At 38.3% G+C, this 21,674-nt stretch overlaps 1 protein-coding gene across 2 annotated transcripts in view; it reads right to left on the bottom strand.

Annotated features, from left to right (window-relative positions):
* Nucleotides 1-21,674, bottom strand: part of FER (FER tyrosine kinase) — a 195,092-nt gene that overhangs the window by 60,969 nt on the left and 112,449 nt on the right. For both annotated transcript variants that reach the window (XR_012997479.1, XM_076363240.1), the window contains exons 14-16: nucleotides 14,420-14,476; nucleotides 11,272-11,387; nucleotides 9,537-9,631 (exon numbers count right to left, since the gene is read on the bottom strand). Coding sequence is in view for 1 of the 2 variants with exons in the window: in XM_076363240.1 (XP_076219355.1) it covers nucleotides 9,537-9,631; nucleotides 11,272-11,387; nucleotides 14,420-14,476 (268 nt within the window). In the remaining variant the exon portion in view is untranslated. The remainder of the gene's footprint in view (nucleotides 1-9,536; nucleotides 9,632-11,271; nucleotides 11,388-14,419; nucleotides 14,477-21,674) is intronic.

Genomic DNA, 21,674 nt, shown 5'->3' with positions numbered 1-21,674 from the left:
CTTAAAGATCATCTAGTCCAACCCCCCTGCCATGAGCAGGGATACCTTCCACTAGACCAGGTTGCTCAAAGCCCCATCCAACCTGGCCTTGAACACTTCTAGGGATGGGACATCCACAACTCTCCTGGGCAACCTGTTCCAGTGCCGCACCACCCTCATAGTGAAGAATTTCTTCCTTACATCTAATCTAAATCCACCCTCTTTCAGTTTAAAGCCATTACCTCTTGTCCTATCACTACATGTCCTTATAAGAAGTCCCTCTCCAGCTTTCTTGTAGACCCCCTTCAGGTACTGGAAGGCTGCTAGAAGATCTCCCTGGAGCCTTCTCTTCTCTAGGCTTAACAACCCCAACTCTGTCTTCAGAGGAGAGGTGCCTGTCTTCAGAGGAGAGGTGGTCCAGCCCCCTAATCATCTTCGTGGCCCTCCTCTGGACTCGCTCCAACAGGTCCATGCCCTTCTTATGCTGGGGGCTCCAGCGCTGAACCCAGTACTCCAGGTGGGGTCTCACTAGAGTGGAGTAGAGGGGGAGAATCACCTCCCTCGACCTGCTGGCCACGCTTCTTTTGATGCAGCCCAGGATCTTTCACAATTGGCTTTCTGGGCTGCAAGTACACATTGCCGGGTCATATTGAGCTTCTCATCAGCCAACACCCCCAAGTCCTTCTCCTCAAGGCTGCTCTCAATCCATTCTCCGCCCAGCCTGTATCTGTGCTTGGGATTGCCCCAGCCCATGTGCAGGACCTTGCACTTGGCCTTGTTGACCTTCATAAGGTTCACATGGGCCCACCTCTCAAGCCTGTGAAGGTCCCTCTGGATGGCATCCCTTCCCCCCAGCATGTCGACAGCATCACACAGCTTGGTGTCGTCGGCAAACTTGCTGAGGGTGCACTCAATCCCACTGTCCATGTCGCTGACAAAGATGTTAGACAGCGCTGGTCCCAATACTGACCCCTGAGGAACGCCCCTCATCACTGGTCTCCACTTGGACATCGAGTCATTTACTGCAACTCTTTGAGTTCGACCACCCAGCCAATTCCTTATCCACTGAGTGGTCCATCCATCAAATCCATGTCTCTCCAATTTAGAGACAAGGATGTTGTGTGGGACAGTGTCAAATGCTTTGCACAAGTCCAGGTAGATGACATCAGTTGCTCTTCCCTTGTCCACCAATGCTGTAACCCCATCATAGAAGACCACCAATTTTGTCAGGCACAGTTTGCTCTTAGTGAAGCCATGTTGGCTGTCTCGAATCACCTCCCTGGCCTCCATGTGCCTTAGCATAGCTTCTAGGAGGATCTGTTCCGTGATCTTCCCAGGCACAGACCTGAGACTGACTGGCCTGTAGTTCCCCGGGTCTTCCTTTTTTCCCTTTTTAAAAATGGGGGTCATGTTTCCCCTTTCCCAGTCAGTTCGAACTCCACCGGACTGCCACAACTTCTCAAATACAATGGATAGTGGCTTAGCAACTTCACCCGCCAGTTCCTTCAGGACCCACGGATGGATCTCATCGGGTCCCATGGACTTGTGCACCTTCAGGTGCCTTAGCTGGTCTCGAACCCAATCTTCTCCTACAGTGGGTGGTTCTTCATTCTCCCAGTCCTTGCCTTTGCCTTCTGCGGCTTGGGCAGTGTGCCTTAAACACTTGCCAGTGAAGACGGAGGCAAAAAAGTCATTGAGTACCTCAGCCTTCTCCATATCCCACATAACCAGGTCTCCCGTTTCCTTCCGGAGAGGGCCCACGTTTTCCCTCATCTTCCTTTTATCCCTGACGTACCTATAGAATCTTTTCTTGTTGCCCTGGATGTCCCTGGCCAGATTTAATTCTATCAGGGCTTTAGCTTTCCTAACCTGATCCATGGCTGCTCGGACAATTTCTCTGTATTCCTCCCAGGCCACCTGTCCTTGCTTCCATCCTCTGTAGGCTTCCTTTTTGTGTTTGAGTTTGTCCAGGAGCTCCTTGTCCATCCATGCAGGCCTCCTGGCGTTTTTGCCTGACTTCCTCTTTGTTGGCATGCATCGCTCCTGAGCTTGGAGGAAGTGATCCTTGAATATTACCCAGCTTTCTTGGGCCCCTCTTCCCTCCAGGGCTTTGTCCCATGGCACTCTGCCAAGCAGATCCCTGAAGACGCCAAAGACTGCTCTCCTGAAGTCCAGGGTAGTGAGCTTGCTGTGCGCCCTCCTCGGTGCCCTAAGTAGGATCTTGAACTCCACCATTTCGTGGTCACTGCAGCCCAGGCTGCCCTTGAGCTTCACATTCCCCACCAGCCCCTCCTTGCTGGTGAGAATAAGGTCCAGCACAGCACCTCTCCTTGTCGGCTCCTCTACCACTTGGAGAAGGAAGTTATCTTCGACGCATTCCAGGAACCTCCCAGATTGCTTATGCCCTGCTGTGTTGTTCCTTGTTTTGAGGGATCTCTAAAGAGAAGCAATTGGAAACCCCCCCGAATGATCTCTGTAAAGATCTCACTGCCTCCAGAAGCAGGAAATAGAAAAAAAAAAAACCACCATACAAATTAGAAAACACAGCAGCTGAATGAAACATGAAACTAAAAGTTAACATTTTTTTCAGCATTGATCAGCATTCCAGATCTGTGTATGAAATCAGCTGCACCTCAGAGACAGCAGGGCTAACCTTAGGCTCAGATAAGCCATAGTGTACACGTACTTCAGCTACTCTTAGCGTCAGCTCTCCTTTATTCAAGATGATAATTCATTCAGCAGAAAAGCTCAGATTATATGGATATTGTACATCATGTCAACAAATAAGTTATACATACCTCAGTCTCAGCACCGAGACTTTGGTTATAAAAGAAGTTGTTGGCTTCAGTGCAACTAACAGCAGAAATACACCGAGTTAGCTGGGATTTGGTGCTATAGCCCAAAGTATCACCACATAGAGAAAATGAGTAATTCCACAAAGGTCAGTTAAGATTTAGTAGGTTGTAGCAGCTCTACCTCAGCACCAGCTATACTGGATCTGTAGGTATTTTTCCACTTTATGCTGTATAGCCCTCTTTTCCAACAAAGGCCAAAAAGAGGGCCTGCTAGGTCAGGCAGAATACTGGGCTTTATTTGCAAATGTTTCTGACCTAACACACCCTGTGGAAGTAAAAAGTGCTGTAACATACAGAAAGTAGCAATGGAGACACCTTAATTTCAGAAGAGATGGAGTAAGCCAAGCCAGTCCAAAGTCAACTGCAGGTAGGATAGCATGAACAGGGTGCAGAAGTAACCCCAGAGCTTGGGTTAAGAATGGCTTATCAGATCCTGTTACAGGCACTACAGAAATGGCTATGCTCTTTCTGAACGCGCCTGGGAACCAGTGTAGCTGAAATCAAGCAGTGTTGCACCTGAGCTAATAAAACCTGTCACCTCTGAATTGTTTCTGCATCAACGGCATAGGCAATTTGCATACCAAATGATTCAGTACAAATCTGAACAGGTTACCTTATCCAATTGCAAAGATGGATGTTACGACCTTGCTGCACTCCACCTTGAAAGCTAGCTACATATGTCTAGATATAAGCTGAACATACATAGTTGAAACCTAATTCAGACAACCTTCCCATACTATTAGATTACTGGATGTTTTCATAGCTGTTTATATGTACAAGCATAGCTCAACCTGTTTCCAGCTGCGGGTGTTCAGTGAATCTACTCTAATGCATGTCAGCATGAGCCTAAATAAAACAAGGAACACAAACTCCATGTCCAGTTATATAGGAGGTTGATTTTTTTGCAACCACGTATCCATTATCAAATAGGAATTCTATGGTGGTATCAGGAATGCACACTAGTATTCCAGAGAAATGTTGATAATGCAGTTAGTATTAGAGTGAAAAATGTCCAGAAATGCCCATGGGAGAGGTGGTGTGGGAATTACACTCAGAGGAGATCACTGATAGAATAGACTAAATAAGGCCTATGGCCACAGAATGGATTTGGAGACGAGAAACAGCTCCTGGAAAACTGTTCAGAACTGTATGAGGTAAGGATCTGGTACAGAAAGGAGATCTAGTTTTCATAATATCGTAATACAATGTAACATATAATATACTCATAATGTATTATATTATCATAATATATATGCTAGAGGAAGCTAAATTAAGACTCAACAGACAAGCCAGATTCTTGAATTGCCTATTTTTGAATGCCTGACTTAGCAAAAAGAAAATTCTTTCAAAATATTTCTGGGGATGTAATTTTAACTATGTTGATTGTAAAAATGTTTAAATATGTAGAAACCTGAAACAGAAAGTAGGCTATCAGCTTGTGATTAAACAGTCCAACAGCTAAAAGGAGTAGGTCACAAAAAATGTGACTACAAGCTTCCTTCTACTACACCTTGAATCAGCCGTTGGAACTTACAAAGATGTTTGCATCTACTGTCAATTAGACAAATCCTTCCAAAGAGAGCTGAGGCAGGCGTGACGACGGTGCTTATCTTGACAACCTGTGCAGACTCTTTTTGTTGGAGGGACAGAGGCACCTTTGAAGGTTCTACAAGATAAACTGTTGAAATAGTTGCATGAAGTGGTAACTGCACCGCAAGATTACACATCTATCTTCAAAATGCCCCACTCTAGAACACACAGTTCATGAACATGCAAAGTTCCTACCTCTAAATTAAATTCTCCTTTCAGGGCAAGCTAAAATTCAAGTAAATTGAAATGAACATAAAGAAAGAAAAGAAAGATTTTGTGGCTTGGGATGGCTTTTTGCATCTTACAGATTACATTTGATTTTGATTTGTTTTTCCCCTAAACCTAGGAAGAGAAAAAAACATTCAAAGTTTAAAGGGACTCCTGCAATTTGTTTTTGATTACATGGGAGATTGCATGATAAATTAAAGGCAGATGAAAACAGAGTTAAGCGATCCTGAGTGTTTCAGTGAATTAAAATCCCTTATTCTCAAAGCAGAAATACCATAATAAGATCCATGATCACTAAGAGAGAAGTTGGAACCAGGAAGATAATAGTGAGGAAGGGTAAAAGAGAAGGGTGTTCTAGTTTCTTCTTTTCCTGTCTTTCTCCATGAAAAGATGCTGAGTTCACTCTGAAAGGAGAAAAGAACAGGAAGCAGGTTTTGTCAACCCCTTCACCATTTTCCTTATAATCTTCTCCACACTCCATCAAAATCCAGCATCCATTTGTCTCAGGTTATCAGTCTGGACTCTGGCCAGCCTGCAGATAATGCTAGCAGTATTCCAGGCAGTCTCTCTGATCTTCATCTAAATTTGTTAAAAATGAACTGTTATGAAAACTCCTTATGCCCTGTGCAGCCTTAAGAGACACTGGCAAATTGTTCTTTTCCTGTTCTGAATATGAAAGCAGCTCCTCATAATTACTTCCCCTTCTTCAGTTTTAAGGTCAACAATGCAACATAAAGCACAAAAAAAACACTGGGAAAACAGGCAGAGAGCAAAGAAAAATGAATAAATTAACCCAGAAAATATGAGTAAAATGCTCAATTTATTAGATTGATGTGGCATCACAGAAAAGTTACGTGCTTTCTTACACAGTACTATAAACCATACTTTTACACAAAGTTCTGCTGTTCCTCATATTGGAAACCATCCCTGACTAAGGCTTATCTACATGAGAAAATTCCTGTTGAGAATGCTACAGACTGCATTCCCAGCCTGAAATATGCAGCAACCCTCACTAAACAACTTTAAGACTAGTATCCCACCTTTACTACATTACTTTTCAGTCAGATTAGTCAAGTCCATATGACAATACAAACTCAAGGCTCTATACTAACATCGAGTGTTTGGCAAATCGCAACATATGGGGTTTCTTCTGAAATTCATTAGCAATTCTCATTTTAAATTCTTCTATCTTTTTTAGGATAAACTGAGTACTTAAAATATATCACAACAGATTACTAAAAAGTTACCGTGTTAAGTTATGAAATAATGCAGTATTCATATTTTTAGATCAGAAGGTATCAAAAAACCCCTCCATCAAATACCACCTTTGCAACAAACCTTACCAAACCATCTTAGCTGACGTTTCATTATAAAGTAGTGAGAAAAAAAGGAAGAATATTACAAAGAAAATAACTTACAACAAACTATATAATTACCAGAGTTCCTCATAATACTAACAGGTTCCAATAGTCTAATTTTTCTAAGTGGAATTTTTGAAAGGTATGAAAATCCTGTGCAGTATACATCAACTTGAGAGTTGCACTCTGCTTTTCCTGGAGCTGATCTGAATAATTTCTACTCCTTCAATGCAGGATTTAAAATTCACTGCATGATATTGCAATTACTGTAAGATTTATTTCACTGTATTGTAAAATAAAACATGCCTTTTTGGCATGGAGTTCTCATTAGCTATGTGCTAACACAGCATCTGAAATGTGCTCTTGGGCAGTGGAAACAGAAGAAGAAACTGGCATTCAAATAGTGTTTTTCTCTATTCAGTAGCCTCACTGGAGTCAGAATCAGTAGCGGGACTTTACACACTGTATAATCTTCAGGTATTGCTGCACGGTAAAGCTGGGGGTCATAAACCAAGTTTACAGGCTCCTTATCTGAATAACAGCTTGCTATTAAAACACAGTCCTCCACTGGATGCATCCCACTTACTGTGCATATGCTATGCAGATGATCAGCAAATGCTCAACAAATTAGATGGTGTGGCTCACTGTGCAGAGAACTCTACAAGAAATTACACTGATTCTGGATCTCACATCATGTGCTCTCTCTGGCTCAAGACATCACACCATGTGCCCAGAGAGCCGAGATTACTTGAGTCTCTGTATCTAGAAACCAGCACAGCTGACTTACCACATGAGTGCAGAGGGCATGCACATGTTCAAGCACAATTAAAAGTAAAAATAGAATGTGAAAAGTAGAAGCTAGCAATATGAAATCAGAAAATATGAGCAAAGGTAAGCACACAGCAAAAGAGACATAGAAGTCCAGCTTCTTTTAGGAACACAAAATACATGCAAAAAATCAGCATATAAATGCATGGGTATTGTGCTCCTCAAATTTTCTTTCTTTTTAACAGTCTTAACATTTTCACACTGGTAACTACAGGTGTCATAGAGAAAGAGTCATAGCTACCAAACAAGAAGAGGAAATCTCTATGAGAAGATCTCCATTAGTAAAATCTTGTAATACAAAGATCATTTCCAAATAGACTTCTTTTCTCAGTTCTTAGTCTACTAAAAAATTCACAAAGCAACATGCTCTGCTACCTTATTTATTATTTCAGTTAATCCTTGCTACATCACCCATCTTGAAATTTCTTTATCAATGTGATTCTTACTTTAGGACACATGTCACTTGTTATGTTAACAAACACACACCAAGAAAAGGGATCTACCTACAAGGGATAATTGTCTCTGACAACTTGCTTTATTTCTCTGTTATCTATAGGCAACATCTGGGTTATTTTTGCATGTAATAATGAATGCACAGATGCTTAAATATGCATCTGCCACCTTCCCTATTATTTTCATTGATGACTTTTTCCAGATGCATAGTTTTTAATCCCACTTACATTTGCAACAAAGGAAAAAGATTTCTCTGCACAGACAGTTTATGACAAAATCACTAACAGAGTAGCACCTCTCTACATAAATGTGCTAAGTTTCATAATAAATTTTTAATACCTGAACAAATTAAGAATCTGAATTGAAATCTGAATCTGGAATGAAAAGCAGAATTAGCCACTACTGAGCCACACCATAGCAGTCTCAAAAGACATAGTAAGTATATAACCTACATGTATTTGGGATATAAAAACAGTAGAAAAAGTGCAAACATTAAACAGAACTCAGAAAACACAGGAGAAATTCCATGTTTTATGGAGCTGTTTCTAATTTTTTCCTCAGGGAAAAAAACTGTCAGACATTTATTAATTACACGCCTTCTCGGCCATACATTTACAGAATACAATTCTAAGCTAAAACATGCCATTTTTAGTTATTACAAAGAATGTCAGAGCTAAACTGCTTAAACACCTGCAAGCATAAACACATTTAAGACAAAACACAGAAAAAGCAGACACCGAGAAAGTTAAGTGTTGAGTGTAAGTCAACAAGCGTACCACTATTCTGTTCTTTAAAGGGCAGCATTAAATACCAAGTCAGAGCTTTAATTATTATTTTAGGTAATCTCATCCAAACTTGCCATTAGAAAACAGAAAGCCAGTAACATCAGAATCACTGCTGCTCTGAACTGATCTAAGTAAGTGTTTTGTCTTTCCTATGCCAGCTTCTTCAGACTTGGCATCCTTATCATTTCTAGCTGATTTGGTCAGTCTCATGATGAGCTAGCCAAAGTTTAAAAGAACATGGAAAAGTGTGATGGCTTGAACATAGTACAGTATTTATGAGGGCAGGCAAGAACAGAAGCTAGCCAGAGTACTTATAGACCAGCAAAACAGGATAAGAATTAAGAAGTTTCTTGCAAATTCAAAGCCCAGAGACAGAAGAATTTTTGGATAGACTTGGACTGCAAAATAGGCATGGGAATCGGAGAAAGATTCTCACTAATTCCTCCTTGAATTGTATTAGTGTGTTTTAACAACTTGTCCTAGGCTCTGAAAACCCTGAATCAGAATGATAAAGGTGTTAAAAGATCAGGATTTATTTTTATCTTGTGAGATGTCTGGAGAAGCTGATTACCAAAGTATGCCTTAAAACCCAGGATGCTGCTTTTAGTCTCCATTTTAATAAAGTTACTCACACATACAAATATAATAATCTAATATAATCTAGTTGAATAAAGGCAGAAAATTCCAACAGATTCAAATAGATCCAAAGATTTCATCAGTGCTCTTGGACGAAAGCCAGTACTCAAGAATTATAAACAATCTAAGTCTTCATGAATGAAACGTTTCTTAAAACAGCTTGCTGTGTAATTTTGAAGACAAATCCAGTGATATATAAAACAAATCCAGTGTTGCATATTAAGCAGTACTAGAGGCTACCAAACCCCCACATTTTCCAGCTGCTGAGAAAATCAACAAAGAGGTAAAATTGCCCAAAAGCTGTTATCATCTCAACAATCTGAAATTCTCTCCAGCCATTGCTGAATAACACAAACTCCAAGACTCCAAAAATAAATCAAGAGCAACCCATAAACTGAACAATATATTTTGGTAAAGAAAAAACTCTTATATTACCCAAGATGATCCAAATCTGAGTTATTAAAATTGAAACATTACCCAGCCATGAAGTTTCTTTAAATACAAGCATCTTAACATTCACTATATAACTCTACTGTTAAAGGAAGTACCATGTAATATCTCGTCAGTAGGAAAATGAAGATAGAGCTGAGACACCTTTCAGCAAATTCTGTTGTCTTGAATCACTACAGAAAAACTCACAACAGATTTGTGGAGCTCACTCCACTCTGAAGCTAGTAGAACCTAATGTTTCCAAAGATACAAACACAGGTGACTTTTGAGATCAGTCATAAGAATGCAGAGAAAGACAAATAGAAAACAATATATTTTACATTAGAGAAACAATACCTATGAAAATATGCTGCAAAAAAAAGGAAAAAAATTACCTGGAACGAGTTCCATAACAATATAAATAGGTTGTCGTTGTGTGCAAACTCCTATAAGTTTTACAATATTAGGATGATCATATTGTTTGAGTATTCTGCAAAACACACAGTAAGTTTATTATATTAATAAACTTTATTGTACAAACTGATTAAATATTATAGGAAAATATCTTAAATCCTTAATGTTATTTTAATGGAACATGTCATTACTGTTATCATAAAGAAATAAAATCAATGTAACAGATCAATCATCATTCTGTTTGAAACGGAGGGCATACTGATTCACTAATAAATCAAGATTGAACACTGTATTATTCTCATTGTAATTTTACAATTTGTCTACATAACATTTGTCTGTATAACTGAAAAATGGCCTGACAGGTTTGCAGTTTCTCAAGAACCCTTGTAATTAAATAGCATTTCAGTGGCGGATCAGAAGTAGGGCTACATCAAAAAAGCATGCACAGCATGCCTATACATTTTCCTGCTGCACTTTTCAAACACACACTCATTCCAATTTTACTTTAAAGAGATTAATTAATACAGTAAGTTTTAAAAGAATATAAGGAGAGCAATTTTAATTTTGGGAATTAAACAAATACATTTACATCTTCTTACATAATACTTATAATAAGAACATTTGCAGCCTAAAACAGCATGCTATGATTTGTAAAGTGAAATGAAGGGCAAGGAAGAATTCTACAGAGACCTTGTAACTTAAATGTTTCTTCTACTATTTGCTGATTTAAAGCACCTCCTCTTTTTCCCTTCTTTTCTAGGATCAAAAGTAAAATACTAACCTATCTGGTACGTACATATTTACTGAAAAATAACATTTTTCATTTTTTTTCAGACTAACACTGCTCCATTAGTGGCAGGCTGCTTAACAAATGAAACATCTCTGCAGTTGCCAAGTTACGAGATGTTTAAATTTATTCAATAGATATGGTGGCTGATCTTCATTCTCTAAATGTAGATAGTTTCTTTTACTTTTCCATATTGAACATAGTAGTTTTGGAGTAAAAATGAAAACATATGAAGCTTCATAGCAAGAGGGAGCAAGTTAATTTAAACAATTGTGAAATTATCTCAATATACCCCTCTATCCTGAGGTCTCAGAACCTATCTACATCAGCCTATATTCAGAATACTTAGCATATTGTTGCATGATTGTCATTTGAAAAATAAGCATGCAATCATATGCTGCCTGACACAGCATAAAGTATCTCTTCTGGGGTGAACTCTTCTTACAAAGAGAAAATTACTAAATGGGGTCTATACGGTAACCTAGCCACATTTGATCAGCTCTATTAGTCATGAATGTAAGGCAGGATTTATGACTGGTATAATCACATTTAAATTAACAGCATCTTCCAGTCTTCTTATCCCAATCCTCATGGCACATCTCAGAAGAAGTTCTAAATGGAAGCACTTATAATAACAAAATTGTGTTTTATAGGCATAGTTTGCTTTGCCAAAGAGGTAGTTTCAACAAGTGCAGATGCCACTGCATTCACACGTTAAAAAATGCCTATGTTTAGTTACCAGGGCAACAGTTGTGGAATGTACTGAAGGAGAGAAAAAAAAGGAAAAAGTTTGACTACTGTTTCTTTGAATTTTTCTGAAGGTCAGATTTTGTAATCTGACCTGTAATCTAATATTACCATCTAGTAATAAAACTTGAAAAAAAAAAACCACAAGAAGTATATATTTCAATTAAATTTAGAGAACCTACCTGGCTTCTGACAGAAATTTTATTTTCAATTCCTGAGGAAGATCTTCTTTACAAGTTTTTACAGCAACAGGAGTTTTATCCTTTAATGTTCCCTTATATACCTCACCAAAATTACCCTGAAATCAGGGGGGAAAAAAAAATCATTCCAAGTAAACAAAATCTTCACAAATCTCCAGAAAAATAATGCAGAAAGCTAATGTCACTGGTACGGAACTTTGAAATATGTTTATGAACCCAAATGACGTTTTCTTCCAGTATCTGCCCCTAACGCAATGCAGTTTACATAGACACAGCACATTTATTATATGGACATAGTGTGTGAGTTGTACTTTGACCTTGCTGGAAAGAGAAAAAAAATACATGAATTGTGTAATCTTCTCATAAAACCTCTTAGTAACTTCTAAAGTCAACACTGATAGTAGTACTTTTTTTTTCTTAATCTTACTCCTGTACTCTTTCATTTTCACACTATTGTATTTTATCAATAGTTTTTAACTTGCAGTCTGTAAGAGACCAAAAGATAATCTGTGAAATGAGGACAAAACACATCAAAATAACATAAACATTCTCACATATACAAGAAAGAAAAAATGCAAAGTAAGAAAAATGAAAACAGTGTATATTAATTTTGATTGTAAATTAAAACCACTGCAAAAAAATGTATGGTTGTGTCTGCCCTGAAAAAGTTACATGATTCACAATTTTTTTAAAAGCTAAGCTCAGTACTGCTCTATAAAGGCAAGTATATAAGGCCTCATGTTTGGACAAGACTTTAGAAAGTAGCTCCTTTTATAATCAGATTTTTTAGGTCTTCAACAACATACCCCCAGGGTAAGTTGTTTATTTTTTTAGTTTTCATAGAAGAAAACTGAAATAATAAAGACCGTAGAATAATCTCCATCAGATGTATTTTTTACTTGAATAAAAACAAAAGGAAAATTAATTAGGACACAAATTGAAGGAAGAAGGAAATTGTGGGGTATATAACAAAACACTGGTATCAATGAAAAACTCCAAGAGAAGGAAAAAAACCAAAACTGAAGATCTCATACTTTTAGTTAAGTTTTGTACTTCCCAAAGAGTAAATATGACTCAATTTTAAATCTCCATCTGATAAATTTCCACATGATTCCACTTCTGTGTCCTGGTATCTGGGGCTGCATGTGACTTCAACAAACAGCAAAACTCTGCTGAAAATGTTTTCCTTTCTTTCCTGTGTGATGAAGATTTCTTTACATCATGCATTTAAATATTGTATTGCCAAAGGAAGAAGACGGAAAAGGAAAAAAAGAAACTCACAGGTGGAAAATAGTAATGTGCTGCTAGTAACAAGGGAAGAAATTTAAGCCTAAACACAGGTTTCCGGTATTATTTTATATATTCTAGGATAAGTAAGATACAGCTGGCAAGCAAGGCATAGGATCTATAACAGCAATCTGCCCTTCTAAAATAGCACTTCTAGAGGCCAGGACACTACCTCTGATATCTAAAATGGCACAAGGTAGCCAAAGGTAAGAAGCTGAGTCACTCCCAACACACTTTTCCTCTAGCTTTATGGTCAGAAGCAGTTAACAATGAAAGCTGAACCCACCTTAAGGACTACTTAAGTATTGAAAATGCTTTTTTTTTTAATTTAAAATATTTAATTATCATTATATATGATTTTTAATATAACACGTTCCTTTCATATAACTTTCATTTTGTGGAGTATTATAGAATTAATACTGAGTAAATAAACAGACCATCTACTCCTGAGGTGAAGGAAAATCTTTGTCTTTTCTAGAGTTTGCATCCTCTTACGCATTAAGCTTTCCTGATTTTCCTCCTCATCTTTTCCAGGCCACTCAAGATTTTATAGACCCTCAGATTTCTCACTTCCATGGTGAATGGCTGTAGTTTATTTAGCATTTTCTCATACAGATGCTGATGGTCCTATCATTCTTATCTTTTATAGTTTGACTATATCTTTTTAGAGATGGATGCATAACAGATTTTTACTGTGTTCCAAGAAAGTTTTTATCCTGTTCTGTATTTTTTAAAGAACATATCCTTCTATAATCACTTTTAAGCACTGAGTTGTCTTTACTGAATGTTAAAAATGCTTTGTGCCAAAAACATGCAATGCACATGTTAATTCAGTTTACTAAATTAATCAATTTTCAGATTGCCTTAACTGTCATTATTTATATTTTAGCAAGACAAAGCTTTTTTAATGCCTGAAACTTCTTTATTTTTCTCCCTTGATACGATTCTGTTTAAGAATGAGAAGCCGTCATAGTACCTGCGTTTTATGCAGACATAGCTCTGTCTACTGGCAGATAATACTTTTTGTCATCTTATGCTGCCAAAAAGATTTTTATCCTGGGTAACAGAATTTTCTGACAGTATTTAATTCCCCCATTTCTTGAACAGTTTATAAATTCTTTTAGTGTGTATCATAGTAAGAAGGCAATTATTGCTTTCATTTGTCTCCTCCTCATTTAAATGTATTTTTCAGTTTTTGGGAAATCTTTTGGAACATTGTGTCCACAGTGGCACTCGCAACTGTCTTTGTAGGTGTAAAGGTGCTAAAAATGTAAATGAGGTACAGGGCTTACCAGATTTTAAAGACTTATAGCTCCTAAGCAGGCTTTGTGATATAAACTACACTATACAAGAATTAATTTAATACATATGCCATGGTGAAGTTACCTAACATTCAATAAATCATACAAAAGCAACAAACATTTGTTTTAACAAATATTGATTTAATCATATTATATCTAATTTTATACATACATAAATTTTATAAATACATGAATATAAATCTGTTTATGTTTTTATTTATATTTTGCAACAACATATTTTGTACGACCACACAGAGTAAACCAGCCACATCATGCTTTATAGAAATCTAGTTAGCTTAAAAGCCTTCCAGAAGAGTAAAATATGTATGCTAAACACTTTCAGCACACACTTTATATCATTTACCAGTAAATGTGATTTACATTTGTTTAAAGCACAATGCTGTCTTGTGTATTAAAGTAAAAGAATTGATATAAATATTGCATACCACCTTAATTTAAAAGATAAGGCAAATAGGAAATGTATAGGCTTCATGGTTAATATATACTTATTTAAATGCTATTTAGCTCACTTGATTACTTACTTTGCCTAGTAATTCTCCCAGTGTGACATCTTCATGATTGAGAACCCATTTCTTATCCTATGGAAAGAAAAGGAAAGACGACTTTTCAGTCTGTGCAAATATGTAAGACACAGTTTCTATAAGATACATTTCAGTAGAAATGAAGCTAAAGAAGCATTATATTCAGACTGCTCAATCAAAAGCATGCCAGGAAGTTATAAATCTAAGTGTTTATAAAACAGAGTTTAGAAAACTTGCTATACAATAAGGTATTGAAATATACTGTATAGCAAATTTCTATCAAAAGATTAAGCCTACAACACGACAGTAGGTATGTGGATAGAGCACTATGCAAATTTTCACACAAGCTCTGGAAATGATACCTAGCGCCCTGTTTTTAACAATTACCTGAATCAAAATCAGATAAGAAAATGTCATTTTAGTATACAAAATAACTAATTGCTAGAGTGAAAAAACATTTTTCTCCTCAGTGTACATGAAAAAAACTTATTTTTCCACTTATTAGCAAGACAAGTATTTGCATCTCTAATGTCTTCCGTGGTAGTTTGAAATATTACAGGCAACTACTTGACAAGACAACATAGCAAATGCCAGTTGAAGTATCTGTTCAGTGTTGATGACCAACACTGCAAATACTCTGCAACAGCCTAAAGACATATCAAAAACAATTATAAACTTCTTGCTATACAGACATATTTAATAAATACTTAGCTAAAATGTCAGCATAGGATATTTTAAGTCTAACCCATATTTACTATTTTTCCATTTTATTTCTCTGTTAGCACCTCATCTACTCATCACTTCACAAATATTATTAGTGCTCCTCATGTCCTAAGCGTTCTTTATTACTAATGAAAATGGCAAATATCTAAGCAAGCGAATGCCAACTCATTAAATCATTTCTCATTAAAGCTCACAGAAAACCAAGCCAAACATGCTGGTTTTGAAGTACACCTAATCTATCAGATTACCAGGTTTTCTGGACCATGGAGGACCTGTGGTGATCCTGACCAGAAGACTGTGGTACATCAAAGTGTTAGTGATCCACACAACAGCTAACCGGAGTGAGCCCATGCCTGTGCTGTGCTGCACAACTCCTTGGCCGCAGGATGAACTCAGCCAGCACATTGCAACAGATCCCGCAGGCAGCTACCACTGGGTACCAGCAATTACGCCACCTGCATGGCCTTGCCTTTATCTTCAAGTGCTCCAGAAAGGTCTCATGTAGACATCCTTTCTCTTTGCCAGCAGAAATAATGAACAGAGTTGTTTCCTTGTAAGAAAGTCCTGTTATAGCTCAAGTGACCAAAGTGTGAGACTCTCTGCTACAGGCAGGGACTGCCCAGTGTGCTGCACGTGGATCAGTGGCCCATTCAATGCTACACCATCTGGGGCACCCACCGTCTAAAGGGATGCAAGATAGTCTATACTATTCTCTCCTCACAGTGTTAGCTCTAACAGACAGTATTTAAAATGGTACCTTACAGACTCTGACTGCCTTTCTTACTGGGATCATAACAGCACCTCCTGGTGCAAAACACGATCTTTCCAACATGTATAAATACCTGATGGCAGGGAATGAAGAAAAGGGAGCCAGACTTTTCTCAGTGGTGCTCAGAGACAGGACAAGAGGCAACGGGCACAAATTAGAAGACAGGAAATTCATTCTGAACATGAGGAAACAAGTTTTTAGTGTGAGGGTGGTCAAACACCAGAACAGGTTACCCAGAGAGATTTCGGAGTCTTCATCTGTGGAGACATTCAAAACCCAACTGGACACAGTCCTGGGAAACCTGCAGAAGTTGAACCTGCCTCAGTAGGGGGGTTGGACTAGAGAATCTCAAGAATACCCTTCCAAGCTAAATGAGTGTGTGATTCAAAGACAGAGAAAAACCTTCTGTATGTAAAGAGACCATAGAATCACAGAATGGTTTGGGTTAGAAGGGACCTTAAAGATCATGTAGTCCAACCCCTCTGCCTTGAGCAAGGACATTTTTCACTAGATCAGGCTGCTCAAAGCCCTGTCCAACCTGACCTGGAACACTTCCAGTGATGGAGCATCCACAACTTCTCTGAGCAACCTGTTCCAGTGTCTCACCATCATAAAAAATTTCTTCCTTGTATCCAATCTAAACCTACCCTAATTCAGTTTAAAATTATTGCCCCTTGTCCTGTCACTACAGGCCCTGGCAAAAAGTCTCTCTCCATCTTTCTTTTAAGTCCCCTTTAAATATTGAAAGGCTGCAATAAGGTGTCCCCAGAACCTTCTCTTCTCTAGGCTGAACAACTCCAGCTCTCTCAGCCTTTCTTCATAGGAGAGGTGTTCCAGCCCTCTGGCCATTTTTGTGGCCCTCCTCTGGACCCATTCTAACAGGTCCATGTCTTTCTTGAACTGGAGATCCCACACCTGGACACAGTACTCCAGGTGGGATCTCTTGACAACGGAGTAGAGGGGCAGAACCACCTCCCTCGACCTGCTGGCCACGCTTCTTTTGATGCAGCCCAGGATGCAGTTGGCCTTCTGGGCTGCAAGCACGTATTGCCAGCTCATGTCCAATTTTTCATCCACCAGGACCCCCAAGTCCTTCTCGGCAGGGCTGCTCTCAATCCCTTCATCCCCCAGCCTGTACTGATACCGGGGATTGCACCAACACAGGTGCAGGACCCTGCACTTGGCCTTGTTGACCTTCATGAGGTTCGCATGGGCCCACTCCCCAAGCCTGTCAAGGTCCCTCTAGATGGCATCCCTTCCCTCTACTGTATCAGCTACACTACTCAGCTTGGTGTCATCTGCAAACTTACTGAGGGTGCACTCAATCCCACTGTCCATGTCATTAATAATGATATTGAACACTACCAGTCCCAATACAGACCCCTGAGGGACACCATTTGTTACTGATCTCCAATTTGGACATTGAGCCCTTGACTATAACTCTTTGGATGCAGCCATCCAGCCTATTCCTTATATATCAAGTAGTCCATCCATCAACCCATCTCTCTCCAATTTAGCAACAAGGATGTTGTGCAGGGAATCTGCTCTCTTGTTATAGGAGCAACTTGCCTGTAATATGCTAGGTCAAGCCCTGTTATCTGCCAGGAACCAGGTATTACATAAAAACATTTTCTGCCAAAGCCTGAATCCTAACAGAAGGCATGGCAACAGTCATCACTGCCTTTAACACTTTTTCAAATTTAGAAGAAAATGTAGGATGTATAATTATTATTTTTTTAGTTATTAGTGAGACAGATAACCAAAAAGTGAAATTTTGACTCCCTAGGTAAGAAAGCCATTTTAAAAATCATGTATCTATACCTATATATATCTCCCCTGCCATGGTTGAATTCTGCACTGCTAGTACAGAACAGTGAGTACAACCTGAGTACAGAGCTTCACGAGGACCTTTTTGTAACATAAAGCTTGAGATCACCTTAAAAGAAGGTGAATTATTTTTTTTCCCCCAAACTGTGAAAATTCTTCTTCCTCTTCAGATGGGGGCTAAATCTTTAACAAAACATTCCCCACAGGCAGCACTGTGAATCAGCACTATTTCCTCTGACCTACGCAACCAGTAAAGTCTGCTGTCAACTCCTAAGGAAGGTGGAGGCTTGTACGGACTTATGTCTCCATCTTTTTGCAAGGAGAAAACCATTCAGCAGGTAATCCAGAGATGTTCTGGGTAGCTGAAAGAATGAAAGGAGTACAGAATAATTATGCTGCACAGTGCACCTTGCTGGGAGGTGGCTTTTCATTACTATCCTCCACATTTTTTGACTGACATGAATTCAGCAGAGGAAAAAAAAAAGGGGAGGAATCATTGCTATTGGGATTTCTGTGCTTTTTTTTTAATGTATAACATCACAAAATCACACAGACCATTGCTCCTGTAAGCTGTGCTCAGTGCATATTCTGGAGACTTTCAGAATGCCTCCATTCACCCAAACTTCCAGCACGCAACTCCTGTCAGCCCCATCACACGAATTCTTGTACCACGCCACCATGCTGTGTGATGGGATCCATGCTTTGCCGTTCCTTTTCCCTGGGTGGGGCATTGGGAGACTGCATGGAAAGTCTCAATAACTATCAATTGATTTTTCTCCTATAGAAAAGATTCTTGATTAAAACCACTGCCTCACTGATCAGACATCATAAGCAACTTATTTCCTTCATCTCCTCCTTCTGATTTTGCTAAAAATCACAAATGTTCTGTTCACTGAAGATTTTCTAGATTTTTTTTGCTGATTGGATGCCTCATTCAGAAGCTGTTACACAATAAACAGATAGGAAGTGCCATTAAACTGCACACTCTCCTTTAGCAGTAAAACTTAAGTTTAAGAAAACAATTTACAAAGAAAGCTGTAAAGAAAAACCCCACAAAAATGACTACTTGGAGGCATTAACACAATGGTTTTTTAACATTGAAATAATGTTAAAAACATTTTGGTGAAAACCAAAAAGTTATAGAATTAAAATTTAATGGATTTTTTACTGCTTAATTCCAAGGATTCAGTACTTCAGTGAATGACTTTTTGAAAATATTGACAACATGGCATTTCCAAGGCCTGTTTATGAAGAAAAAACCTGATGCATAATCCTTCAGAGGACTAATTAAAGAAAACGGCACCATAAACTGGAATCAAATGATCTGTTGAAGGATTTGTTATCACTGTATCAGTACATTAATCAGTACCCGTAGTTTTCTTTTTATGAAAACTTTCAGTCATTTATTATACCAGTGTAACCCATTCATTACATTATCATGGTTCTGCCACATTTTTCACAAAGGATTATTCAGTTTCATCGGCTTTGTTACTGAAGTTCTTGTTGGTTTAGAAAAGAAAGCTTTATTGATGAGCATATGCAAATTGTGCTGCCCTACTAGTATCAGTTTCACAAGGTATCAATAAGTGAATATTCATCTCAATGGTACATAAATTGAGAAGTTTGATAAATTGAGAGTTTGCTGCTTATGAGAGCTTTCTATGAATGGAAATCTTTAATTAGTTTTGTAGGTATACAAACTATATCCTAAATTTAGGAGACTTATCATATGTGTCACTCCCGTGGCTACATGGCTGAGCCAGCAGACTGAAAAGGAGGCAGGTGCTGCTCCAACGATCCTTTCTGCTTCTAGCTGGAATCTCTTCATAACTGTTCTTTCACTACTCATCAGGCACCACCTGCACAGACCTCAGAAGCAGACAGCTAAAGAAAATGATGCAACCCTTGGCATATTGCACTCTTCTTGATTGCACTTCTCATCATTCATTTAGTCTTATAACTTGCGTATTTACAATGTATTCTGACACCAGAATATTTGCCAGACAATCCACATGAGATTAGCAGAAGATACATACTGTAAAACAATTAACAGAACAGAAACTGTAACCCAGAACTCCTATCTATCTAATTTCCCTCCCCTCACCCATAAGCTTTTCTGTTATGCTCCTCCCTCCCGGTTTCTCTCTCTCAGGTTTAGTGAAAGCCTTAAGGAATATGAAAACAGTAATTTTTTTCCCACTAGGAAGTATCAAAATACAACTCTCCTCCCCTCCTTCCTCTGCCCCCTATATAGCCTTCACTTTGTGTGAGTGTTATCATTGAGCTTCTGGATAAAAAGATGGCAGCCTTCATATTACATCCTATTCCTCTCTTTGAAAAGTAAACTAATTCACTTGAGATTACTTTTCGAAAGGGGGGGCAAAAGTTCAGCTGCTGCAGGACACATTTAACACTGTAAACCCTATGCAGAGAGAAGTGCCTAAGCCCTAAAACTAGCTACACCTGTAATTTTCTCCTAAGATTGTAATTTTCTCCTAAGGTACATGACTCCTCATGCACTGAGAAGAGAGGATGGAAACCTAACTCAGTGCTTTGTATTCTGTGATGGTAGTGAAGCACTTCCAACTATGGTCACTAAGTCCACCTGTGAATTCAACTCTGAAGCTGCAGGTGGTCCCTCTGTCCCACTGCACTAGTCAAGTTGAAGAAAGCATTTCAAGTAGAAATATTAAGTTAAAAAAGGCTGGAGCTTCACATGCATTACAGTTTTATCTAGTATCTTAAGGCACTTTGTGGAGTGATACAACCCCTGGTAAGCTGCACCAAAGCAGCTTCTTCAGCAGATAGCAAGAAAGAATCTAAGAGAAGAGATGCTGTCATCTACACCATACCAGTGTACAATTCTGGCATTAAAAAAGAAACAAACCCAATTTTCTAATTTGCAATGTGTTAGATATCCATTTAAATACTATTTTGAAACAAAGTGTCACTGGTTCAGATAATTACCTTTAATTAATAAACTATAATATGAACAGCACTGCAGGGTGGACAGTAACAAGGACAAGACTGTTTCTACTGCAAGTATGTTGTCTCACTCATTCTCCTCAAATTTCACTGAGTTGAATATGTCATCATTCAATATTTTTGGATAGCTGCCAAAAATTAACTAAATCAATTAAGCAAACAAAGGCATGGATGCATATTTGCTATCATAAACAAAAGTTAGAAATAAAGTCATGTCTTTTTTCTGTCTGATCATAAACTTCATTATCTTCTGCAAGTGCTTAATTCTGATTGTGAATAGAATGTAAGTATTTCTCCAGTTGTTAAATGCTATTACTCTACAGATTAATCATGCGTGCAAAAGATACTGAAAGTTACAAAAGAAATGTGACAGCAAAATGGGAAATAAAAAATAATTAGTGTAGGTATAGATAAATAGACACTGTAATGCCCATTAGTCCGAGTCACAAAATTTTCATTTCAAGAGAGTTGCTTCTAAATCAAATAGACCAAATCCACCACATTTCTGTACCTAATCATAAGCTAGTCTGAGAGGAGAGGACAAAACTCTTGAGACTATTAATGGCATTACTCTTCCCCCCAGAAGGAACCTGCTTATGATGTAGCCCTCTTCTTGTAACACCATTATAAACCTCTTTACCTCATGCTTGTTCAGATTTTTGTATTGTTATTCTTGGACCACAGAATATAAAAGCACTTTAGACAAATCCAGTTACAGAAATTAGCGCTTGAGCACACTTGTTTGTTATCTTAATGATATACCTCATTTCCAAATGAGATTGCTTACAACACCCAGAAACTTTACCATAGTCTACTTTATTTATGGCCTCTGGTTTCCCCCCGGAGGGGAAACTGAATTACATGAATGCCATACTTCTTAGCCAAGCACAGTAACTGACTTGGCTCAGCTCAGATAGAGCTTCAGTGCCTCTTGGGAGATAACCCTTTATT

This window comes from Aptenodytes patagonicus, chromosome Z (genome assembly GCF_965638725.1).
Source record: "Aptenodytes patagonicus chromosome Z, bAptPat1.pri.cur, whole genome shotgun sequence".
NCBI classification, from domain to species: Eukaryota; Metazoa; Chordata; class Aves; order Sphenisciformes; family Spheniscidae; genus Aptenodytes; species Aptenodytes patagonicus.
Note: the sequence above shows the minus strand (reverse complement) of the source record. Positions and strands in the feature narration are given on the sequence as shown.